This window comes from Chamaea fasciata, unplaced genomic scaffold (assembly GCF_029207755.1).
Source record: "Chamaea fasciata isolate MVZ Bird 193981 ecotype frontalis unplaced genomic scaffold, bChaFas1.0.hap1 SCAF_8, whole genome shotgun sequence".
NCBI lineage: Eukaryota > Metazoa > Chordata > Aves > Passeriformes > Sylviidae > Chamaea > Chamaea fasciata.
Genome location: NW_027094093.1, coordinates 21,200,063 through 21,221,835, shown reverse-complemented (window position 1 = coordinate 21,221,835; position 21,773 = coordinate 21,200,063). Strand labels below are relative to the sequence as shown.

General features: G+C 37.4%; 1 protein-coding gene across 4 annotated transcripts in view; it reads right to left on the bottom strand.

Moving 5' to 3' along the window:
* Nucleotides 1-7,519: 7,519 nt before the first annotated feature.
* COBLL1 (cordon-bleu WH2 repeat protein like 1) overlaps nt 7,520-21,773 on the bottom strand; it is a 79,080-nt gene continuing 64,826 nt past the window's right edge. For all 4 annotated transcript variants that reach the window (XM_066190036.1, XM_066190038.1, XM_066190037.1 and 1 more), the window contains 5 exons: nt 19,056-19,317; nt 16,488-16,573; nt 13,545-15,157; nt 12,731-12,913; nt 7,520-9,993 (listed from right to left, as the gene is read on the bottom strand). In XM_066190036.1, coding sequence (XP_066046133.1) covers nt 9,907-9,993; nt 12,731-12,913; nt 13,545-15,157; nt 16,488-16,573; nt 19,056-19,317 — 2,231 coding nt within the window. In that variant the 3' untranslated portion in view covers nt 7,520-9,906. The remainder of the gene's footprint in view (nt 9,994-12,730; nt 12,914-13,544; nt 15,158-16,487; nt 16,574-19,055; nt 19,318-21,773) is intronic.

The window sequence follows — 21,773 nt, the reverse complement described above, 5'->3', positions numbered from 1 at the left end:
GAGGATGAATATTAAAGTCAAAATGACCCTTGATAAGACCTTGCTGGCTTGAACTAACAGTGAGAAGGACTGAGAGAACAGTCTTCAAGACCCCTTCTGGAGTAGTGGAAGGCACTGTCTTCTCTGCCACAAGTCAGACCAACTTAGGTGGCTCTTTGAGTAAAAGCTGACAGAGTAAAGGAGGCAAACTCAGCTTTATTCTAGGAACGAATCTTTACAGACCTGCTATGGAACCTGTCCAAAACCACCTCAAGCAGACACCTCCAGAAACTGTGTGTCAGAGTGTTATCTGCTGAAAGGTATCAGGAAAAGTGGAAGCCAAGAAGTTTCCTGTTCCTAGGGAAGTTTGAAGGATGCATGCTTTATTTCCATTTTCTCTTACACAAAGCACCTTTATCTGTTTTGGGGGTTTTTTGTTGGTTTTTTTTTTTTTTTTTTTGGGGGGGGGGGAGTTTGGGTTTTTTTGTTTTGGTTTGGGGGGGGGGGGTGTTTTGTTTTGTTTTGTTTTTTTGCTATGATCAGATATATGTGTATCTCTAGTTTCCATGTGGAGTCAGTCTGGAAAGACAGAGTCCAGCACAGCATCCTTTGGTAAGTCTGGGCCCTGTTTAAATACTGTTGCTGTAGTGGTTACTGTGGAAGACTTCAGTGGAGGGCTGCCACTGGCAGCTTTTTCCAGCCTTCATCGCAGGGTCAAGCAACAGCCCGTGTTCAGTGTGCTACAATGTGGAACAGGGGAGATGAAGGGAGGCAGTAGGTCCTCATATCTGTGTGATGCATTGGAAGTGAGGCAAAACTATATTCCTCTGCAGAGGCAATCAACACCACATTTGCTTCCTGGTCCTGCACAAGGTGGGAGAACAGCTGAAAGACAGCGTCTGCTTTTGGTGTAGGTTCCCTCACCGTCTCTTTGTCTACCTCTGGCAGATGATGGCATGGTCACTCTCCAAAAGCTCTTGGTACACCTTGCTGCAAGGGAGTCATGGACGTGCCAGAAGGGCCTCCCAAACACAAGAGGTGGTGTGTTGTTAGTCAGGCATTGTGGAGAACGCTTCTGAGTCTGCTGTGTAGATTTGGGCAGGATACTCTGACCTGAAAAGGTCTTCTGAACTGCTTGGCAGCAGTCATATAGGGCAGGTGAGGTATTGCCATTGTTCCCAGAGTTCAGGGGATTAATGCATTTCCACTGTCTGGTGGCTGCATAACTAAGGGAACAGAAACAATTTAACAGCTACTAAATTCGTTTTCATACTAGGATTCCATTTTTCAGGGAGTAATAGTGAGAATATATCAAATTGTTGACCCTTTACAAGTGGGCTTCAACATAAATTAATTGTTGTGTTAAAAAAATGAATTTTATGTTTACACTGCAATTTGTCCCTGAAATGGAGGCTCAATTAGAGTTTCAATGATTTACTAAAGACATTTTAAACATAATGTCCAAACAATGCTACATAAATTAAACATGATGTAATTGAGTGTAACACTAAGTGGCTCATCACTGTTGATTCATGTGGAAATCACTGAAATTCTACTGATGATTATGCATTCATTCAGTATTAATGCAGATACCATATGTGCTTCCATAGGTATTCTAGTGTTACTCAGCATTCATTAAGTTTTAATGTACTATTAAAAAGGCATCAAAAGACCCATCTAAAAAACATTGCCACAAAGGCAGTTCATTTAAAGACGGTTAAAGCAGCATGTTTCACTTAAACATTGCAATACAAAGTAAGGTAACAATGAATCAGCAGAAACAGTTCAGGAAAAAATAGTGTTTGATGACAAGCCAGACTAGAGTGTTTGAACTAAAGGCAATACATTCACCCTGTTCCAGATTTCTGGACAGCTACTTGTATTTGTAGACAAAAGTACTTACCATTACTTAAGTTGAAATTAATGAACAAGTATATATAATATCCTTAAGGTTTTAAGTTCTTTTGTTCACTGGCCAAAGAACTGAAAAGATCACCTGTGAATTGGGTGATCACATCTGTGAATAAATAGGACTTCACAAGATTTTATTCAGCAATATTTAGAGCTTTAGAAGCAGGACACACAAACTTTTCTCAAAGTTTAATCTTGTACAGAACAGGCATATCCTGTAGGTGACTTGCTATAGCAAATAGCAAAAGGAGACAGATTTAAAAAATAAATGTGTCTAAGAGAGAAAAATCCTTTTCCCAAGATATTGACGGAAATAAAGAAAAGGCATGCTCAGACCTACATTATTTGTTTTGGCAAACCTTGATGACATATAACGGATAGAATAGCAAAAGTGTACAAGCCTCAAATGCCTATGGCAAAACTCCTGATGTTATGTAAGGATATGAGTGGCACAGAGAGTACGAATGGGGATTGATGAGTTAATGTGTCTTTCAGGAAAAGCATTGGGGAGGATTAAATTAGGCTAGCAAGTAGAAGTTCACACTAAACAAAAAAATCGTTTTTCAGACAGTGTATCACTAAGTCACAGAACTCCATGTCACACAGCAATGTATCACTGTTCAAAATTTATGGGAGTTGAAAAAATAAGTTGCCAAGCTCTTGAACAAGACAATTTAAGACTATTAAATACATAGGAATAATCCTCACTTTGGCATACTCAGAGCTAAAACTAGTTGAAGGTTTAGCATACTTGGGAGTAAATATTACTTTGTGTATTTTATAATCTTATGTTTTTCCCTAAGCATATACTTGTGATCATTGTCAAAAGCCAGATAACCAGCTAAATAAACCTTCAGTGTGACCCAGAATAACTATTCTTCCTTTATGCTCTAAAGCTAGAGCAGCCTCTTGCTTGAAGATACAATTAATCACTTGCATTCATGTAGCAACTTTTGTGTTGAAACATGGTTATGTCATCCTACTCAGTTTTCCTTTTTTTTTTTTAACTAAAGCAACCCCTTTTCTTTAATCTCTCTTGACACGGTTTCTAAAGGTCTTGTTTTATTCACTCACCCAAATTGCCTTCCACTGTTAGATAAGCAATCTAAAGAGTCAAATTTCAATCTAAAATTATGCTGCTTTTAATGTCTTTATTTTTCACTTGGAGATTTGTTTAATTGTTGCTTATGTTGTTCTTCCCACTGATGATCAGGAAACTCACACTTCACATCACCTCCAAATTATGTTTTTAAAGTAATGTAATAGATACACAAGACACACCTACTTCCTTTTCCTGACAATATGGTCTAGCAGACCCTTCCTTATACCTTCTCAGCCTTTTATCTTTAATTGGCAGCAAAGACTGTGTCTTTTATTTCTGTTGAACTCCCAAGCACACCTAACAGTCTAAAGTGGTTTGTTTTTTTTTTTTACTTTGGAAATTTTCTTTAAAAGAACACAGCAGCAGAGAGAGTTTGAATACAATGAAAAAAAAATTAAAGTCACCATTTACAGGTAGAACCGTGCAGCCCATGTCCCCCAGACCTCCCTCTCTTGGGGTTCCTTTTCCTGAGGGACCAAGCCCCTAGGTGAACTTGATACAGAGAGCTTGTTGCCTGTGTCTCATGGTAGCTTCTGTTAAAGCTCTTAACAAAGCTCACAGTAGAGCTCAGGTAGAGGTTATACTGATGTGTAAGAGATGGTTCAAAACATGCTTAAAGAGCTGGGGCCACCAGCAGCTCAACTGCCTTCTGACCATTCAAGAACCACCCTGGCACTAGCACTGCTTTTGAGAAGGGTTAATTTATGCTAATCCTTGACAGTGAGGCACCTACCTGTGCAGCTGCCTGGGTGCCCAGCTTGCTCCCAATTTAGGTTCTCTGCAATTTAAAAAGGAAGTTTTCTGCAATCCATTTCTTCAACCTTTGCTTCACCTCCTTGTTTCACTTAGGTGCTGAAGTTTAGAATTGCAGCAGCTTGACGTTCATAGCATAGGGATTTCCTTTTTAGTGCATGTACTTTGAAACTGCAGGTGGCCAAATACACTTCAGTTAGCAGAATGCAAGTTTAATTAGCTCTTAGCAATTGAAGCAATGGAATAGTGTCTGCTGATCAGACCAATCATGCTGTTTAACCAAAGGTGACCAATTGCAACTCCTTCTGCATTCCATCTCCCCATTTAATTCAAGTATTTAATTTAGAAAACTGCAATCAGCTTAACTATTTAAAATACTATTTTTATTGCATTGTTGATAAATCAGAGCTATGTAAAGCCTTAGGCAAATGTAAAATAAATGATTTTTTTCTTGCTTTGCCACTTCAGATTAAGTGTGACTATAGCCTGTTAGATTGCAGTCTTACTAGCTCAGGACCACATAGGGGGGGAAAAGGAAAAAGACATTAACAAACAGGCAGACAGACACATGTAGCTATGGGGAAATTACAAAATTCTGAGTCCAGCTACAGTTTATTAAACATTTTTTAACTAGAAATATTGTAACCATTAGTAAGTACTCTAGTGGTTAATGTACACCAGCACTAGCACACTAAGTACACTAGCACTTGCAAACAGCCACTGTTGGCCAGGTTTTTTTTTAACAGCTGTTACAGGTTCTGTGGACTTAACTCTCGTTCAGCCCTGAGCTGACTGTCTGCTTCAATTCCTTTATACTCCTTTGGTTATTCACCACCACATACAGAAGCCTAGTCTTCAATATTCACATTCCTTAAACTATTCTGTCACTTGTGAAGATTTCCTTGGATGTCCGGTATTTTAGTGTGTGCTTGTTGCTCTGGCTGGGCTGACATCAAACATAACAGGCAAAGCAAAGTCTGCCCTGCTTAGTACGGAGAACAACTGGTAGAATAGATGAAGAGGCTAAAGAAAATTTATCCTATCAGTCCAGAAGACTAGGAATTTCTGAAGAATGCATTCTAGTGTTATCTTAAAAATGACAGCTTACATATCATGTTTGTTATTTGCATTAACAGTGACTCAACTCTCAGTAAAAAGTGTACCAGTTGTTCTGAGAATATTGAATTTACTAAGGGTAAACTTAAGAATAAACTTTTCACCCTACCCCTAAAACTCTTGTTAGAAGCATTGTTTGGGAATGCCCAGACACTCATGGAAACTAATGCTTTAGAAGTCACCAAGCAGGTATGTTGAAACAGAAGACAGTTGTTCTTTGCCCAGAACAGCTGCTATCAACAAAACAGTTACTAAAAATACACTCATTGTACAATGACAAACCGGTAACAAGCAAACATCACTGGCATTTGTGTACAATGACACTGCTATGTCATGGGCACGAGACTGTTCTTAAAGTTTGGAAAGTTCACAGAGGAATTAGCAACTTACATTCCAATTAGACTCTTCAGGATTCTTTTTTGGCACTAAAGTTCTATTTCAGTTGGGAATGATATAGCCCTTGTTATTTCCAGGTCCATACATGCACAATCATTCTGAAATAATACTAACAATACTACTACTAAGTTGAAATTTCCTAAAATTATTAGTGTCCTTTTTGGATACATTTCTTTTTCCTTTTCCCAATGCTATTTTATTTCATCACTATATTAGCAAGTGTGGAACATGTTATCCAAGAAAAGCATCCAGATCAAAAAACAGCAGAATTCCTTTTATCTCTACCTCATCCCTTCTTCTTTTCCCTCCCATTATTTTTTTTTCTCTTAACTGTCTTAAATAATTTAGGAATAATTTAGTCCATTAACGGTTTCAGTGGTCTTCTCATGGTGATGGAGGGACCATCACCTCTTTCACTTAAACACTAGCTGTTGTACTGTTAGTGAATGTGAGGTTTAATACAGCTAAAATGAGATAACTATACATCTCTTCCAAATTGCTCCTTGAAGACATAAACCCACCAAAAAAGTAAATTGCTTGTGTTAATAAGTAGGAACAGATGTCAAAAAGTAATGCAACTTTATGTACAATATACTGCAACAGACTCTTGACAAAGAGTTTCTGTGTTAGTTCCCATACCACATAGCTCTTTCAAGGAAGACAAAATGAAATTAAGTATTTAAGATTTTAACAACCATAGTTTCCTGTACTTGCAAATTTCAAGTCATTTTAATAAGGACACCTTTCGTCTCACAAAGCTACCAAATCAGAAATTTCAAAGAAAAAAATCCATCTTAGCTGTTATTTTCAATTGGATTGTATAAAATAATCCCCCATAGAAGGCATGATTTTCAATTAGAAGCTGTGAAACATTTCTATTGATATTGCTACAGCTTTGCTTTATCACCAAAATAGACTTCATAAGCAATCTGTCTACAAGAAGTGATATTTCAGCTACACCATCAGCAGCCAAGCACTAACAGAACACCAGAGCTCCAGAGCCTCAGACCATTCACAGCATCAGCAGTTTTGGGCCCGTGATTGTGACAGCTCCAGTCCAAACACACCATTTTGACTTCAGCCTCATAGTCAGTTAACACAGACAAATTAAGACATATTCCCTTCTACGAAGAGCTCTATTTGTTTGGCTACCAACCCCCCTGCTTAGTCATTTACATTTAGTCTTTTATCTTGCTGTAGTTGTCCAACACCTTATAGGATGCAGTCTGGCCAAGCATTCAAGGATGTACATCCTACTGCTCAACAGTAGTTTTTCCTTGTTTCTATTTAACAGAAGTATTGCAAACCTTTTGGAACTTAAAATAGGATTCTAAGCAGCTCCAACTGAAAATGTTTGCTTCAGCTGGTAACAGCCGAACTACCTGTAATAAACAAAGTTAGAAGTATTAGGAGCTGTCATGTGTGATACCATGCTTGGTCCATAGCCACATAATTTTCACATCTTTCTTGGAGATCATCATGTTGTATGTTACAATTACAAGTAGCTGGAAAAACTAGGGCACTGATTACTGAATGTACAAGCCAAAAATGGAGACACTAAGTGGTCTAACATCTTGCAGCTGCAAACTATGAGAGTCTTACCTCGGCGTTACAACCTTTAGTCATAAGTGTATTTCCAAAAGTTATCTGGTGATGCTGTCTCAGCAGAATTGCTCCTTTCTCCAGGTACATCTGTAGTCTTAATTTTATTCTTCAGTAGAATAAATTTAAAAATATATTTTCTATAATTGCTAACAAGTTTGTTTTTACTACCTCTCTTTGCTTTGCTAGCCCTCCTTAACTTGAAAGCCCTGGAGTCTGAACTACGCACTGTGCTATGCGGACACCTGCTGCTTCTTCAAAAGACTGGTACCAGTAGGTCATAATGCACCTTCACTGGGGCTTGATGTTTTGTCTGGACAATTACACTGACTTTTCATTTACTTCAGTATCCTGACTTTCATTCCCAAACATTTTGACTGTCATGCAAAAGCAAGGGGACTATAAGAGATAAGAGATAAGGCATAACTAGTTGCCTCCTGTTGGAAGATATCTGTGATACATGTGGTCCAAACTTAAGTATTCTTGGGCTCAAAGAATAGTCTGTTTACCCTGCATATAAGGTATTCACAACAAAAATTATGTCTCAACAAAGTGCTGTCTTGCTTGGGCTTGCAGTTACTAGAAACACTTACTTGTTACTTGAGCAGAAATGTTTTTATGGTTGAATAATAAACAAACACATCAAGTTCATCAACAAGAGTTTCTCTAGTAGGCTTTAATAGAAGAGTTTAAGAAAAAAAGCATCTGTAGAAATACAATAGCAAGATTTAAAAATGTCTTACATACACATGTTGGAAGAAGAGGGAAAAAAAGTTTTGCTAAACAAAATTGCTGGCTAGTAACAAAAAGTCTCATTGAAGAGTTTCACAGTACTATAGCATGTGTAGACATTTCAGTTAGTTATCAAGTTCAGTAACACAAAGAGGAAACCTTAAAATTCAAGCAAGGTGGTTTTAATCTCTGATACATAAGATATTTGCCTTCAAAGGTTCACATGAAAAGGCAGTTTAATATATGGGACTAAGAAACACACAGTAATACAGTTTTGCAGTCAAAACTAGAGAACAAAGTATGGTTATTTGAACTTTCCCCAAAACAAGAAATCAGACTTTGTTGATTTGTTTGAAAAAGTGAAATATCATATATATTTGTATTAGCACAGATGGAGATTAAACTAATTTTATGAAATAACTTTGGTCACCTTGGCAGAGAGTACCAACATTTGAAGAAAAACCTGTAACCCCGCCAGACCCAAAGTATAAGGAAGAGACTCTTCACAATGCAGCCCCTTCTCTGGCAGTTACAGATCAGCATGGTGTATAGGAATGCCTAAAACACAGACTTCACAACGAGCAGACTAGAATACAGGGAGCAAGTTACATTCAAGTCTGTCACTCAAGACACAGTGAAATCTAGAATGTATACCCCAGTTAGAAACTAGAAAAGCCCCTATATCTTCTATTTCACTATTTTCAAGTGAAGGTTGAAACTTTCTTTTGCAGTCAGACACTGCAACAGATCTTTTGAGCTACCATGTGAGCTTCCCCCATGCTCAGAATGGACTCTTGATTGGAGGCAAGAACAAGGAGATGGAAGTGGTAACACATCTTGACAAGGGACTAAGATACAGGAGAGAACAACAATGAAAAAATGTTCATCAGATCTCTATGAATTTTTATTTCCTAAAACATTCCTTAAAGGGTTTCAGCATTAACACCGTAACTTGTAATCGATAATTGACTCGGTACTAGGAAAGTAATTAGACCTCTTTGAGATTATTGCACAAAAACCTGGCAGCAAACAATTTGAAAATGCACATATAGATCAGTTTCTGAAGCTGAGTTACATACTGCTTCCAAAGTACAAAATATATATATTGTTAAAGAACAGAAACTAAACACAATTGCTTAATTTTAAATCAAGTCCAGTATGAAAATATTTTAATGTCAAATACCCCAGGACTTGCTGCATGCATCCATAATGTAGCTATTTCATCATGAGTGTGATCATATTTCCACCCCCTCCCCAAAATGCATAATCTTGACAAGAAACTCAAAATAGATAAAATATAACGTGAAACATTTTCTTTTAATATATATTCCCATTTTAGCATTTAATGCTTAATCTATAAATAGATGCTCTCTGACACAAACATGATTTATGTGTTTTTGTGCTGTTTTTAGATTAAAATATTTTATATGAATAAGTCCAAAGCAGTTCATTTTTTAGTTATACTCCTAGTGAAAAAAATATTCTATTTCATTAAGTATCAAAACTGGAATTTGCTTTTTAGTAGTGACTATATGTTGTTGACTACTTAAAAATATAATTAGTTCACAAAAAATATTGCTTATCTGAGTGCTAGGTAAATATTATATAGAGATATTTAAAGAGTAGTTGAGAAACATCACGTAGTGCTACTGTTAAGAAAAGGTTTAGAGTAGTACAAAAGTTTCCAATAATTTATGTCCTGATTACTTTGTGTGTGTGTGCTACCACGAAAAAAAATTACAGAAGAGTAAAAAAAAAGAAATCAAAATATATATCCCAATTACCCTCTGCTAAAGGAATAAAAACATCTATTTTTTAGACAAAAACAAAGTACTGCATTGAATTAAGATTTCTAATTATTACAATTAATAAAGTAATATGGAGGCAGCATGTGGAAGATTTAAGTTCATACAATCTGTTAAAGTAATACACAACCAAAATTAATTATTTGATCTAAAACTTTTAGGTCGCTTCCAATCTGTAATTTCAGCAGAGTGCTACAATATTGTTCAGTCTTCAAGGCTAAAATCAAGAAACTTCAATTCTCAGTCTGTCATAAGCAAAGCTCACCTACATCTCGTCTTAAAACTTCTTAGCAGCATAGTCAGCTTTATAAAGAGAAAAAGGCAAAATATTACTATAATTTATACATTCTAATAATCTTTTCAAGGCATCAAAAGACCCAGCTTGAAATTGTTATAACCGTTGACAAAAATATATTAACATATATTTGCATTTACACTTTCAAAAATTTGTAGTTAGTATTAAGTTGGCCTATGAAGCAGTAGTAAAGTGCAAAATATTTGGTATAATATCTAGGGATTAGCCTTAGCTTCTGTGGAATACAAAGGATTAAGCCTGGCTCTTCCATTGACAGCTATGGTGTTTGATGGAGGACCGACCTGGAGGCAGGATAGGGGAAAAAAAAAAAAAAAAAGAAAAAAAAATTAACAAAATGTTAAACTAAATATTCAGATTTTTATCTCTCTAATATGTTACACAGTGTTACTTCATTTAGTGTTTTTCTCATTGCAATGGAAGACCTCCTATACGATTTCTTAACTAAGCATATAGTCTACAGAAGTGGAAACAGAATACTACTTAAAAACATATTTTATCCTGACTAAAAATTTTATGTATAGCTATTCAAAAGCCGCATAATTTTTAGCCCTTCTCCACACCTGGTTGCAAAGAAGCACTTGAAAAAATCACTATACCAAACATTTTTATTAAATATTGAACAGACCTGATTTCTTAGTAAATCTTCTAACACTTCTTTATACCACGCTCATGTTTCTTTTATCAGAAGAAACCATAACTTTTAGCACAGATAGCCAAAGCCTGATTTTCAGTGGTACTGCATAACCCAAGAGCTCCAGTTGGAGTTAATGGGAGCTGTAGATGCTCCACAACCATGAGAACCACATACCACAGCATGCAGTTTACTAAACACAATGAAAACATTCTCAAGAGAAAAATTGTTAAAAAGAAACCTCACTTGACCCATTTTAGGTTAGTAATTACTGAGGGCCCTATTGAACAGGAAAGACCAGCAACACAAAAGGCCACAGATCTCAGCACTGCATACTCACAGCATATTAGGTAAAACAGAGGGTGAAAAAAATTCAAAAACTTGGCAAGTGATGCCAGGATTTTATTTTTTAAATAACTCTCAGAGCCGCAAGAAGAGAGAGTATGGTAAGAGGTAAAAAAGGGAAGCAAGCACCTGAGGGACGTCTCTCTCTCATTATTCAAATGAATCAGATTATTACTCCTTTCCCTGACTGCAGCACGATACTGGAAGCTATGAGGTGTATGCATTCTACAAGTCCTCTCAATTCTCAAGAGCACTTTTGGGTGCAAACAACTTACTTACAAATAACTGATACAAAATGCTTCATTTCCCTGTCCTACTACTGCCAGTTCTCCATGTTAAACATAAAATGAGACCATGTTTTTTATTAAATTTGCTATAGGCCAAAAAAATCTCTTTCTGCTGTCAGATATACATACCTGTACCACAGCATATGCACTCTGAGAGTGAAAAGAACAGCATGTACAATTTTATGCTTGGCAAAACTTCAGTGAGTTCTTCACTGCATTTTGTTTGTGTTCCAGGGGTTTTTTTAAGCCTGGTTCAGATTTCTGTGCTGCAGACTGCTCTTCTTTATGGTTACAGCTTCTTCATTATTATAATTTCTTCTTAAAAAAGTACAGCCCTTCCATCACCCCAGTCTCAACATATAATTTACTGACAAAGAACATCTCCCACCCACAGTAGAGAAAGGGAGGGAAAAACCCATTTCAGTCATGATCTCTCTCCCTTTCCCCATGCCATGCTTGTACCTGGACTGATAAAGACTATATGGGTCATTTCTATTTAAAAAAAATTAATAAATGAAGTGTCATGTTATTCAGAATGTTTTTATGCACTAGAAAAAAAAAATTCTTAAAAATATATGCAAATAAAATCCAAACAGTATTTCTGGTAGAACAGATTTTACCTCTAACGGATTCTGAACAATACAGCATTTTCTTAAACTTACCCTGTTTTTAATATGATTACTGGCATGTAGTTAGAAGCAATTCTACTAGAATTGTATTATATGCTATTTTTACTGACTAGAGATCAAACCCTACTTGAACATGCTTGCAACTTTTCCAGGAAACTCAGTCTTTCTATTCACTCTAGAAAGGATAGGAGATTTACAAACCTCAGAGAGGCAGCTGCACTACTACACTGAAACAAAAACCTGTGAAATGGAATGTTCCACTATCTGACCAGTCACTGCAAGATTTTGACCCGAGGGAATCAAAGACTTCCATAAAACAAACAAACAAAAATGTCCCTTGTATCCAAGAACCACACATCATTAGTTTCTTTCAAGTGGAAAAGGGAAGAAAAACAAAAAACTACTGAATTTCTTTGACCTTCTGAAATGAAAAATGATCCCTCAAAACAGAATGCAAAATACTAACGTGAGATCAAGAAAACTTTGTGAGACTATTATTGTCTGGTTGCAAACTTAAAACAGTACAGATTTTAGAAATGGAGACTATTTTACCCAATGAGAGATATGTAAGTTAATTTTAGGAGAGAACGATTTTAACCAGAGGGAGTAGGGGAAGATGTCCCTTTCAGGACTGTTGACAAAACATTGAGAAATAGCTTCGTTTTGATGCCTAACAGATTAAGGACCTGATAAAGTCTAATAAAGAGGAAAATAGTCTTCAGAACTGTGTGTTATCTGCTGCAAAAGGTTGCAGCCACTTCAGGTCTAGGACAAAGCCGCTCAGCAGGTTTCTAAAGCCATATCATTTCAAACCATGTAAACACAAACAAGTCAGATTTTATGGATGAGATACTTCACTGACCATCTAGGGATTTCTATTTCATTTCAGGAAGATTCTGGTTACATTTCTACTGTATGAAAATACAGACATTTGAAGCTCTGTGGGGGCATTCACCAGTTTATTCCACAAAATTGACCCTCTTCCCCGCCTCCCTTCCCATTGTTAAGAGACCTCCTGGCAGCAGTTTGTGCCAAAACTAACTGCTTTTAAAATCAGGCATCAGTATGGTAATTTTGAAGGAAGTACCATGAGTTCCTTGTTTTGGATGCAATGATGAAAACTCACCCTTTTCAATTTGGCAGCAGCTTCTCCAGAGCGGATTGCAGCCAGCAAGCTCTGGTGGATCTGTTCGGGGTCAGCGCGCGGGAGCGTCATCGCGGTTTGTCTCTTAGTGACAGGGCGTGGGTGGTCAGGGGAAGCACCTGACGGCGCCTGACTCTTCTGCTCACTATGCACATGGCTGCCTTTCTATAAAGGGAGGAAGTGGAAGGGAAAAGATGCCAAAAACTTTTAATCTGAATTAGTTATAAATGGAAATCTGAGTCAACCTGGCACAAGGTTGCATAGCAAACTGCTGCCATTCTAGTGTTTGCTTGGTTCAAGATTTCTGAGATCAGCCACATTTCCATCATACCACAGTTTCTCTCACAAGTAATTATGCCAGCAAAACTTTTTATCTCCATTCAAGAGTGCTTGTGGCATGACCACTTGAAGCCAAATTGATCACATCACTCAGAATTAAATTTAAGAAACCAACACACAGAAATATAAAGAACAAATCATAAGCACTCCAAACATAAAAATAAGTATTATACAGGGTAAATGACTATTTAATTTAAAGTTCTTTAAAGTAGGATGCTAATTATGGCAGGAAATAATTACTTCCAATCATTTGAATGATGCTGCTCTCATTTTTAACATTCCCTGTATTCCTGCACTTCATTATAATGCTGTGCTACTGGCGGACACTACAGGGTGTTTTCCCTGCACAAATACAGTGCTTTCTGACCAGAGAGTGATTCAGAAACAAGCCTTTACACTGGCTGCACTTGATGGCACTGGATCCACAGTCAATTAGTATTAAAAAAAAAAAGTTTACCTTATCCATTAGACTATTTTGTGACCCCACTGTTACGGTCTGTAAGGAAGGACTTTTCACTTCAGGCATGGAGGTAGCTGAGGAGAATCCAGCTGCCAAAGGGACAGAGGAGGGTTCCACTGGAAATTCCTCTCTCGGTGCCTGGCTAGTGATTGTACGCGTCTTATTGAATGATTGTGACCTTTTGACTGCAGATGAGACAGCAAGAGCAAAAGGGGATGGTCTTGAACTGGAGTATGGCTTTGGAACTGCAAAAGTTCTAAGAGTTCTTAGATTCAACGGTGCTGGAGGACAGGAAGGAAAACTTAATGGCTTATTGCTTTTAACAGGAGAAGTGGAAGATTCTATGTTTTTTCCATCATCAACTTTTTCTTGATCTGCAGGAAGAGAGGGAATACTTGTTTTTTGTAAAGCCAAAGAAGTCAAATCAGGTGATGAGATTTTTTTACCCATCTCTGTATTCTTAACTTCATTTTGAATTGAATTAGGAGCACAACCTGTGCTTCTGGCAACTGCAGATGTCACATAGTGACCTGAAGCTCTTCGTTGCATCTGCAGATAAAAAGAACTAGGCTTCATTGAAGGACTTAATGGACTCAATGCATTTGACTTCTCCTGAGTCTCAGAAGAAGCACTTGTATTTTCCAAGTTTAGCGTCAGTGGGACACGCTGCTTGAAAGACTCTCTTTCCGTTTGGTTGCTCTCGGCAGTAATCTCAGCCCCAGAGGTCACAGCATGTTCAGAAATGCTGTTCACTCTCTGCAGCAGACCATTTGCTGCTGCAGCTTCATTTTGTGAACCAACCTGTAAAGGACCCACATTTTTTGACAAATGAGGAGTTTCAGTTTGCACTATGAATTCTTTAGAGCCTTCTAAAGTAGATACCTCTTGATCCTTATGATCTGATAGAACTTCTGATTCCCAGCTCTTCATCATTTCTAAGAATTTTGGAGGCACTATCTTATAAGTAGTCATCCCAATTTTTGGTATGTAATCCCTTGTAATTTCATTAGCAGGTTTGGGTTTAGGTTTGGTGTCCTGTCGATAAAAAGGGTGACCTTTTACAGGAGAGTCATCTGGACTTTCAGCAGTTGTTTCTGGTGAAGCAATATCACTGCCATTTATACAGATGTGACTCTGGTCTTTTACTGGAATTACTTTTTTATGAGTAACTTCTTGTCTCTCAAGATTTTGTTCTATTGAAGTATCTTCACTCTCTTGATGCATTCCACGCATCACTTGAACAAGGGAGTTGTTCTTGTCTCTGTTGTGTTGAAGGACCAGTTCTCTAAATGTACATGATTCAACACCCTGAGGAACAATAATTTCCTTCTGCGCAGTCCTTCCCAAATTGCCATCGAAAGTCTGAATTCCAACATCCTGAGTTTTTACTGTGTCCAAGCCAGTTTGATTTGTTTTGTCATCTTGCTTTTCTGAAATCAGTTGAGGATAATTCCTATGACTTACAGAGATGTCATTTTTACATGCCTGGCAATTTGATAGTCTGTCAACTTCAAGCTTGTTATTTTCTCTAAAATCTACTGTTTTAATTTCAGCTGTCTGAAGTTCTTTCCCTTCTTCTGTTGTTGGAATGAGTCTTGTATCACTGTGATCTTTAAGTTAAAGAAAGATTCCAAAATTAATACAAATGCCAAAAAGATTCAATCTTCCTCATTACATCAGGAAGCTCTGCATCCAGTGTATTTAACCACAATTACTACCTTCTCACTGATGCTAATATTTTCCCTAAGCCTTTAAAAGGCCATTTAAAGATACATTTATATTTGACTAATATTGCCAAATAATTGTGTTCCAACTCAGGTATTCTTCCTTAATAAACAGATTACAGATGCCATGCATCAAGTTAACAGAAAAAAATATTATAGAACAATTTAAAACATGCTGATGAATTTCAGTTCAGTGACTCAAGAGCTCAAGGACTATTCAATATCGAGTTAGATGCAGTTTTTATTTAGTTCCACACATTTGTGGCTTCTGTTTTTTAGTTTTAATGTTACAGATCTCGTCAACTACACCTTATGCATTTGTACAAGGAAACAACTGAAAAACATATGGACAAGGGTAATCGGCCAAACCTATTTTTCCTACCCTTGGGTTGGTCTGATAATTCAGTTTTCTACCCCTGGACTACACATGTGATCATCTCCCAAATACAAGAATATTTTAGTGAAATTGTTTTAAACACAATACTGGGAAAAATTAAATTCTTCAGGAATAGTCATATGGAGTGGTATTTTGTGTGTGGGGGGAAAATCCTCATTTCATGTATGCTATAAAATGGCAGTTAAAATTTATATCACATATACCCAGGACTTGTGTTGTTATGATTTATTAAGAGAGGTGTACTGAGGATGAAAGACTATAGAAGGCCTAATATATAAATCTGAAAATCAGTGTCACAAAAGAGTAAAATAAATCAGTCAGGTCACTAAATCCACAGAGAAATTTATGACCCATTAGATGCACAGGATGTCGTCATTTTGCTTCAGATCAGCGTGTCACTTTTATTTGTGCTTAAAAATATTTGCATTTTCATGCAGAAAACTCACCCTAATTTCATAAGCAAAGAACAACTGATGGCTGCTTCTTCCCCAGTGGGATGTGGCAGCCATGTCACCCCACGTGGCAGGATTACTTTTGTGTCCAGCCTTCCCCCTCCTCAGCACTGTCCCACCCACACCATCTTGTAACAGCATGATGCAGCTTTGACTACTGCTAAAACAAAAATACATTAAATACAAATCCAAAAACCCCCAAAACTGCAGCCAATTCTTGCCACCTCATCTCAATGAAAATACACTAGAGCTAGAGCAAGAGTAAAGAAAATAATCTGATGATAATACAAGAGTTGACTGTATAGTCATTTCTTCAAAGGAATAGAGAAGTTCAAGCTTCAAGTATTAACAAGTGGGAACTACTCACCATCAGTTTTATTTTCATCTAAAATTTTAAGCTTCCTGTCTGTTTGAAATCCAGCATCCACGCTGCTTATTTTAGTCTGTAGTCCTCTGCAAAGCACAACAGTACATTAAATATGCTGGTATCATTCATTTCAGTAAACACAAGGAATGATGCAAGAGAACTGGCAATATTCTCCAAACACAGATGGACAAAACAGAACCGCTCTGCCAAACGCTGGAATACTCAACAGAATTGTTTTGGGAAAAAAAAAAACCCACCATGAGGAAATGCTGCCATGATATTTTACCAAAATGACATGCAGCTCCACTTGCTTCTGTGTAAGCAGATGATCAGTCTTCCCTTCTCTTCTCCCCCTCCTTTTGTTTACATGTGCAGTTGGAACATGCCACTTTCCAATAGCAACTCCATTCCAGTGAAGCCACAATGGTTTTTCACTCATATAAAGTGTTCTGCCACCCCCCAATCTAAAATATGTCCCTGATTTTGTCCCCACCATGCTGCATGAGACACTGACTGTGTATGAACACGTGAACTGAGCAGTACAGACTTCTCAAGGTAGTCCCTTTCAAGAATTAGCTTGAAAACAGCAAAGAAACACACAAAGCATGTTACTGGCGTACTAAATATCTTGGAAATGCATGCAATATCTATTTCCCTCATTTCATGGGGGACAAGAGAACTGAAAAAATGCTGAATAAACAACTCATCTTTTTGGGGGTGGGGAAGACATATGAAGTCCTTGGCTTCAAAATGCAAATGAAAAAGGTAAAATTACTTAAAATTTCTTAATAAAAAGTTACTAAAACTCCAAACTTCCTTCAAGATATTTTTATGATATATAGTTAAAAATACTGGCATTGTGAAGATTCCAAATTATTTGCTGCATCAAATGCATTAGTTGTCAGAACCAGTGCCTTGAGGTGACACATCTGCTTTGAATCATTTAAAGTGATACATTTCTCAATAACCATCCATGCTTGTCTTGCCTGTATAGTTGCAAACATACTGTAAGTGTCCCATAAACCACTTAACAGGAGCTCATGCTCTCAAAATTATTGTTTGAAGAAAGTTAAAGCTCAGTCCTGCACTCTGTACCCTTGCTCAGCTCTATTCAATTTAACACAGCTGGGTGACTGAGCTAAAACTATTAACAACAGGCTGAACTAGATATTTAATAGGAGTTTAAAAAAATCAAATCAAAAGCCACCAAGCCCAAAAGCCACCAAACACCACAGAGTATCATTATAGAAATTAGTGATTTTGACTGGAATATTTTGCATATATCCCTGGTTTGATTAAAAAAAACCTTCTCAATGTAACTTGATGTTATATACAAGATCAAAATTATCTAATGTTTTCCAGAACTATAGTGTCAGAGAAACCCTACCCCTCATTTTGGAATCCCCAAGATATCTCAGGAAGTAATTGCCAAACTCTAAAGCCAGAGTGCAGTACCTTCCAGCTGATTGTCACCAGGACTATAAGACATGAAAGGTTACTACCAATTCATAGGGAGAGAAGATAAGAAACATCCCCTGGACAATTAGGCAAACTGGCCCAATAACAGAGGCCTGATAAATTGCAAATTCAAGACAATTTATTAGATCCCCAAAGAGGAGGAACATCCAAGCAACTGGGACAATATTTACCAGGACAGAGTATCAAAGATTTTTGCAAAGCCACATTTGGCCTTGCACTGACAAAAATGTCCCTTCAAATACAAGTAAAACCTCTCTTTACTACCTTGAAAGTTCTTGGCTACTAGGGCAGTCACACGTTTTGGCTTCAGTACAATAATCAAAATAGTTCTTTCAATTTAATTTGGGAACAGTAGCCAGCTTAGTTGCCCCAGGGAACAGAGAAATAGTGAATTACATTAACACAATGGGACTTCTCTGGACAATCAACATTTATTTCAAGCAGGCACTAACTCATGTTGGAAACCTGCTGAGTCAGGTAGTTTAACAAACATGCTGAAGGGCAAAGGTACAGCATCACCAGAAGGGAGAAAGAGCGGTTAAGGAAACTAATGTGTTTATTCTTTAAAAAAGCTGTTTTCCTGAGAGCAAATGGATTGAGACAGGTCAAGACCACATATAAGGAAAAGAAAAAATAAAAATTAAAGCAAAAACAAATATGCAAGCAATAAGAATCATGCCCAAAAGAACAGAAATGGCTGATCTATGCATTTTCCCCCATCTGCAAGAAAGAATTTGTATATTTTTATTTAACTAATCAATCCAAATTTTTTTGCAGCATGCTGCTCTAGTAAATATACTGGGCATTTTAGAGCTGGGTTCAGCTTTTCTGGGTTCCAGTTGTTTGAGTAGTAAGGAAAAGGAAGATTAAACAGAATAGACTGCAGAACACTTCACTGTCATTTTTGTTGAAAAGCTTCATGAATTACTGTGCACAGAAGAGTGCTACAATGAAAGCTAAGCATATTAAAGCTCATTCCTCACTCACAATTCTCTATTCTGTGCTTCACAATGTAACAGCACTCTGCATTTTATTTTCCTCCCCCATTGTCCCCCCAATGCTCCTTTCTTTGTCACAAAACGTACTTACTTGCCATCTGTGCTCATATTTTCTTGTTTTTCTTCCTTGAAGCTTTGCGAGTTGTCTATGGGAACACTGCCAGGAACAGGAGCTGATGAAGCAGGATCATTTTTGTCATTTTCCAGTGGTACCTCAGCAGAGCTGAAGGCTGCAGTAACCTCTCCCATCCCAGGAGAGGTATTGGTACTTCCACTGTCCTCTCCCTGTTGCACACCTATCTCTTCTTCCCTTTCATCAATTTCTTCCAGGTTGTGCTCTGAGCTCTTAACATCTACACTCACAAAAGAAAGGAAAAGAAATTAAAAACACTCCCAAACCAACAAAACCCAAACCAACCCACAGCTTTCAATGCAGGTTGCAGATTGAAAAGAATTGTTCAAGGCAGCCTAAATAGTTTGAAGAAGGAAGACTGACTTTTTTCATAATCCAGGTAAATGTTTAAAAAATAATTTAAAAAATATATCCATTCAGATATCACAGAATTCTCTGGTTCTTTTCAATTCACTCTATTGACACAAGGATATGCTGATCACCATGCTGCTGTCCATCTGGTTCTGTATCTGTACCTACTGTGAAACATTTTCCATATTTAACCCAGGTATTGAATTAAGATTGTTAAATATATTTTTTATCTCATAACCCCGAATTTCATGGAAGTGGACAGTTGCTTTTACCCAGACCTCTTGTACTCCCATTAGCTCTCCAGTGAGTTTTAAAATACAAAGTTCCTCTATATCAGAACAGGAATGTTCAAGAACTAAAGACTAACCCAAGTATCAATTTTGCCCATGGTTTGAACAATTTTCATCACCACTACCAAAAATTTCCCATAACCATCCTAAGTGTATTGAAGTGTCTTGTGCAGTGCTTCATGTTACAGTAGAAAAAAAAAAGTTCATAGAAAAGTGCTGATCCATAAAAATACTGACATTTGCAGCTAAAGCATAGTTAAACTAAAAGGTTGAGTTTCTGGATTAGGACACAGATAAATCAGTGTACTTGAAGTTGGACTAATAAATACACCTGACCAGGGTACTCCCATCAGCTTTGGGTGCACTGACACCTGCTAGAAACAAGCCTTGCATTTGGACAATTAGATTTCAGTCTAAGCAGTATCAGTAAATTTCCAAGTGTAAACCAAAGTCAACAAAGAAAACAAAAAGTTATACTGGAAAGTCACAGATCACAGAGGACAAAAAAAAAAAAAAAACAGACTGACTTTTTTTAGCAGCTGGTATCCTACAATGCTTCCAGTACCTCTAGAGAAGTACAGTGTCATAGAAAAGTAATAAGAGAATGTATGTATTGGAGAAAGGCTCAGTACAGAACAGAAACTTAGATGTTTACAATAGGGTCATTAATTAAGAGTTTGGTAATACCAAAGATACTCATTCAGAGTTACAGAAAAACTACAAAAGCCAAACATTTTATCTATTTAATTCTTGGTTTTATATTGCAATCTTGTAATAGTGTTTTCTAGTTACACATTAAGCGATGTGATCAACATGTGCCACAGTGCTGAATGCAAAGGCAATTTAGATCCCCAGGAAAGAAAGGCAAAACTGCAAAGTGCTGCAGGTGAGCTCCTTTCACACTGGTATTACAAGGACTCCTACAGGTTTACTAGTCATAAGGGCCTTCTCTTCCTTTCATTGTTCACCAACCCCTTTTCTGCCTAGGAAAAACTCATACCCAGCAGTCTCATACTTTGGGGGATCATTTTAGTGATGGCAGTATCATTTTAAGTGTGACAAGTTAAATATATACATCAAAATGAACAAAAAAAGCATAACAGAATGTGAGCAAACATTAAACTGGCTAAGATTATCCCACAGCCCATAACTGGCTCTCTAGAATATTGCCTCCTTCACTGGTGAGACCTATTATGCTATGGGCCTGAGCCATCACCAGCTACAGGAACAAAGACAGATTTTCAGTCTAAATACTCTATGGAAACCTGAATTATACAACAAAGAATAATCAGAACTTCTGACAAGAGAAATGGAAGCATTCTGGAGCTGCTCTGGCTTTGTGCCCAGGCACTGCTGTCATTCCTCTGCTGCTTTTCCTCTGGAGAGGAGTGTAACAAAGGCTGAGTTGTATTTATCCTCCTGGGATGAAAACTTAGGTTGATAGGAGACATTCCTGATGTTCGTGCTATGTGAAAGTCTGTTCTTTGCTGTGCTAGAAACACTTCCAAGCGTTGGGGTGGACTACCCTGACCTACAAATGGATAATACCAAACAAAAACAGCCCTCACACTTCTTCAAAAATGCTCTACCTCATTTGTCAGCATAAGATCAGCCTTGCTTGCGAGTGGATTTTCATCTGTTACTGGGTCTCATTCCAGACCTGGGCTGTCACTGCTGCAGCAGAAAAAATCTGAATACATTCGAACACAAGCAACATTTAACAACCATTCTTCACTTACGTCAAGCAGGTAACTGCTCCCTGGGGGAGCAGTTCAGATTCTGATTTGTTTCCAAACCCTCAGTCTAGAGCTTTTACATGCAACACATTGCTAGGAAGAACTTACAGCAATACTGGCTATATACTGTTGCCTTATTGCTTATACACCCTATCCGTAGTTCTATATGTAATATGAATTGCATTTCTGCCTGCATATAGTTTATTCTTCTAGAATATTAGTCACTGAGTTTTAAGTAGCCCTAAACCAACATAGTTAAGAGTTACCGTGTGTCACTGTGAAGACAGAGATATAGATAA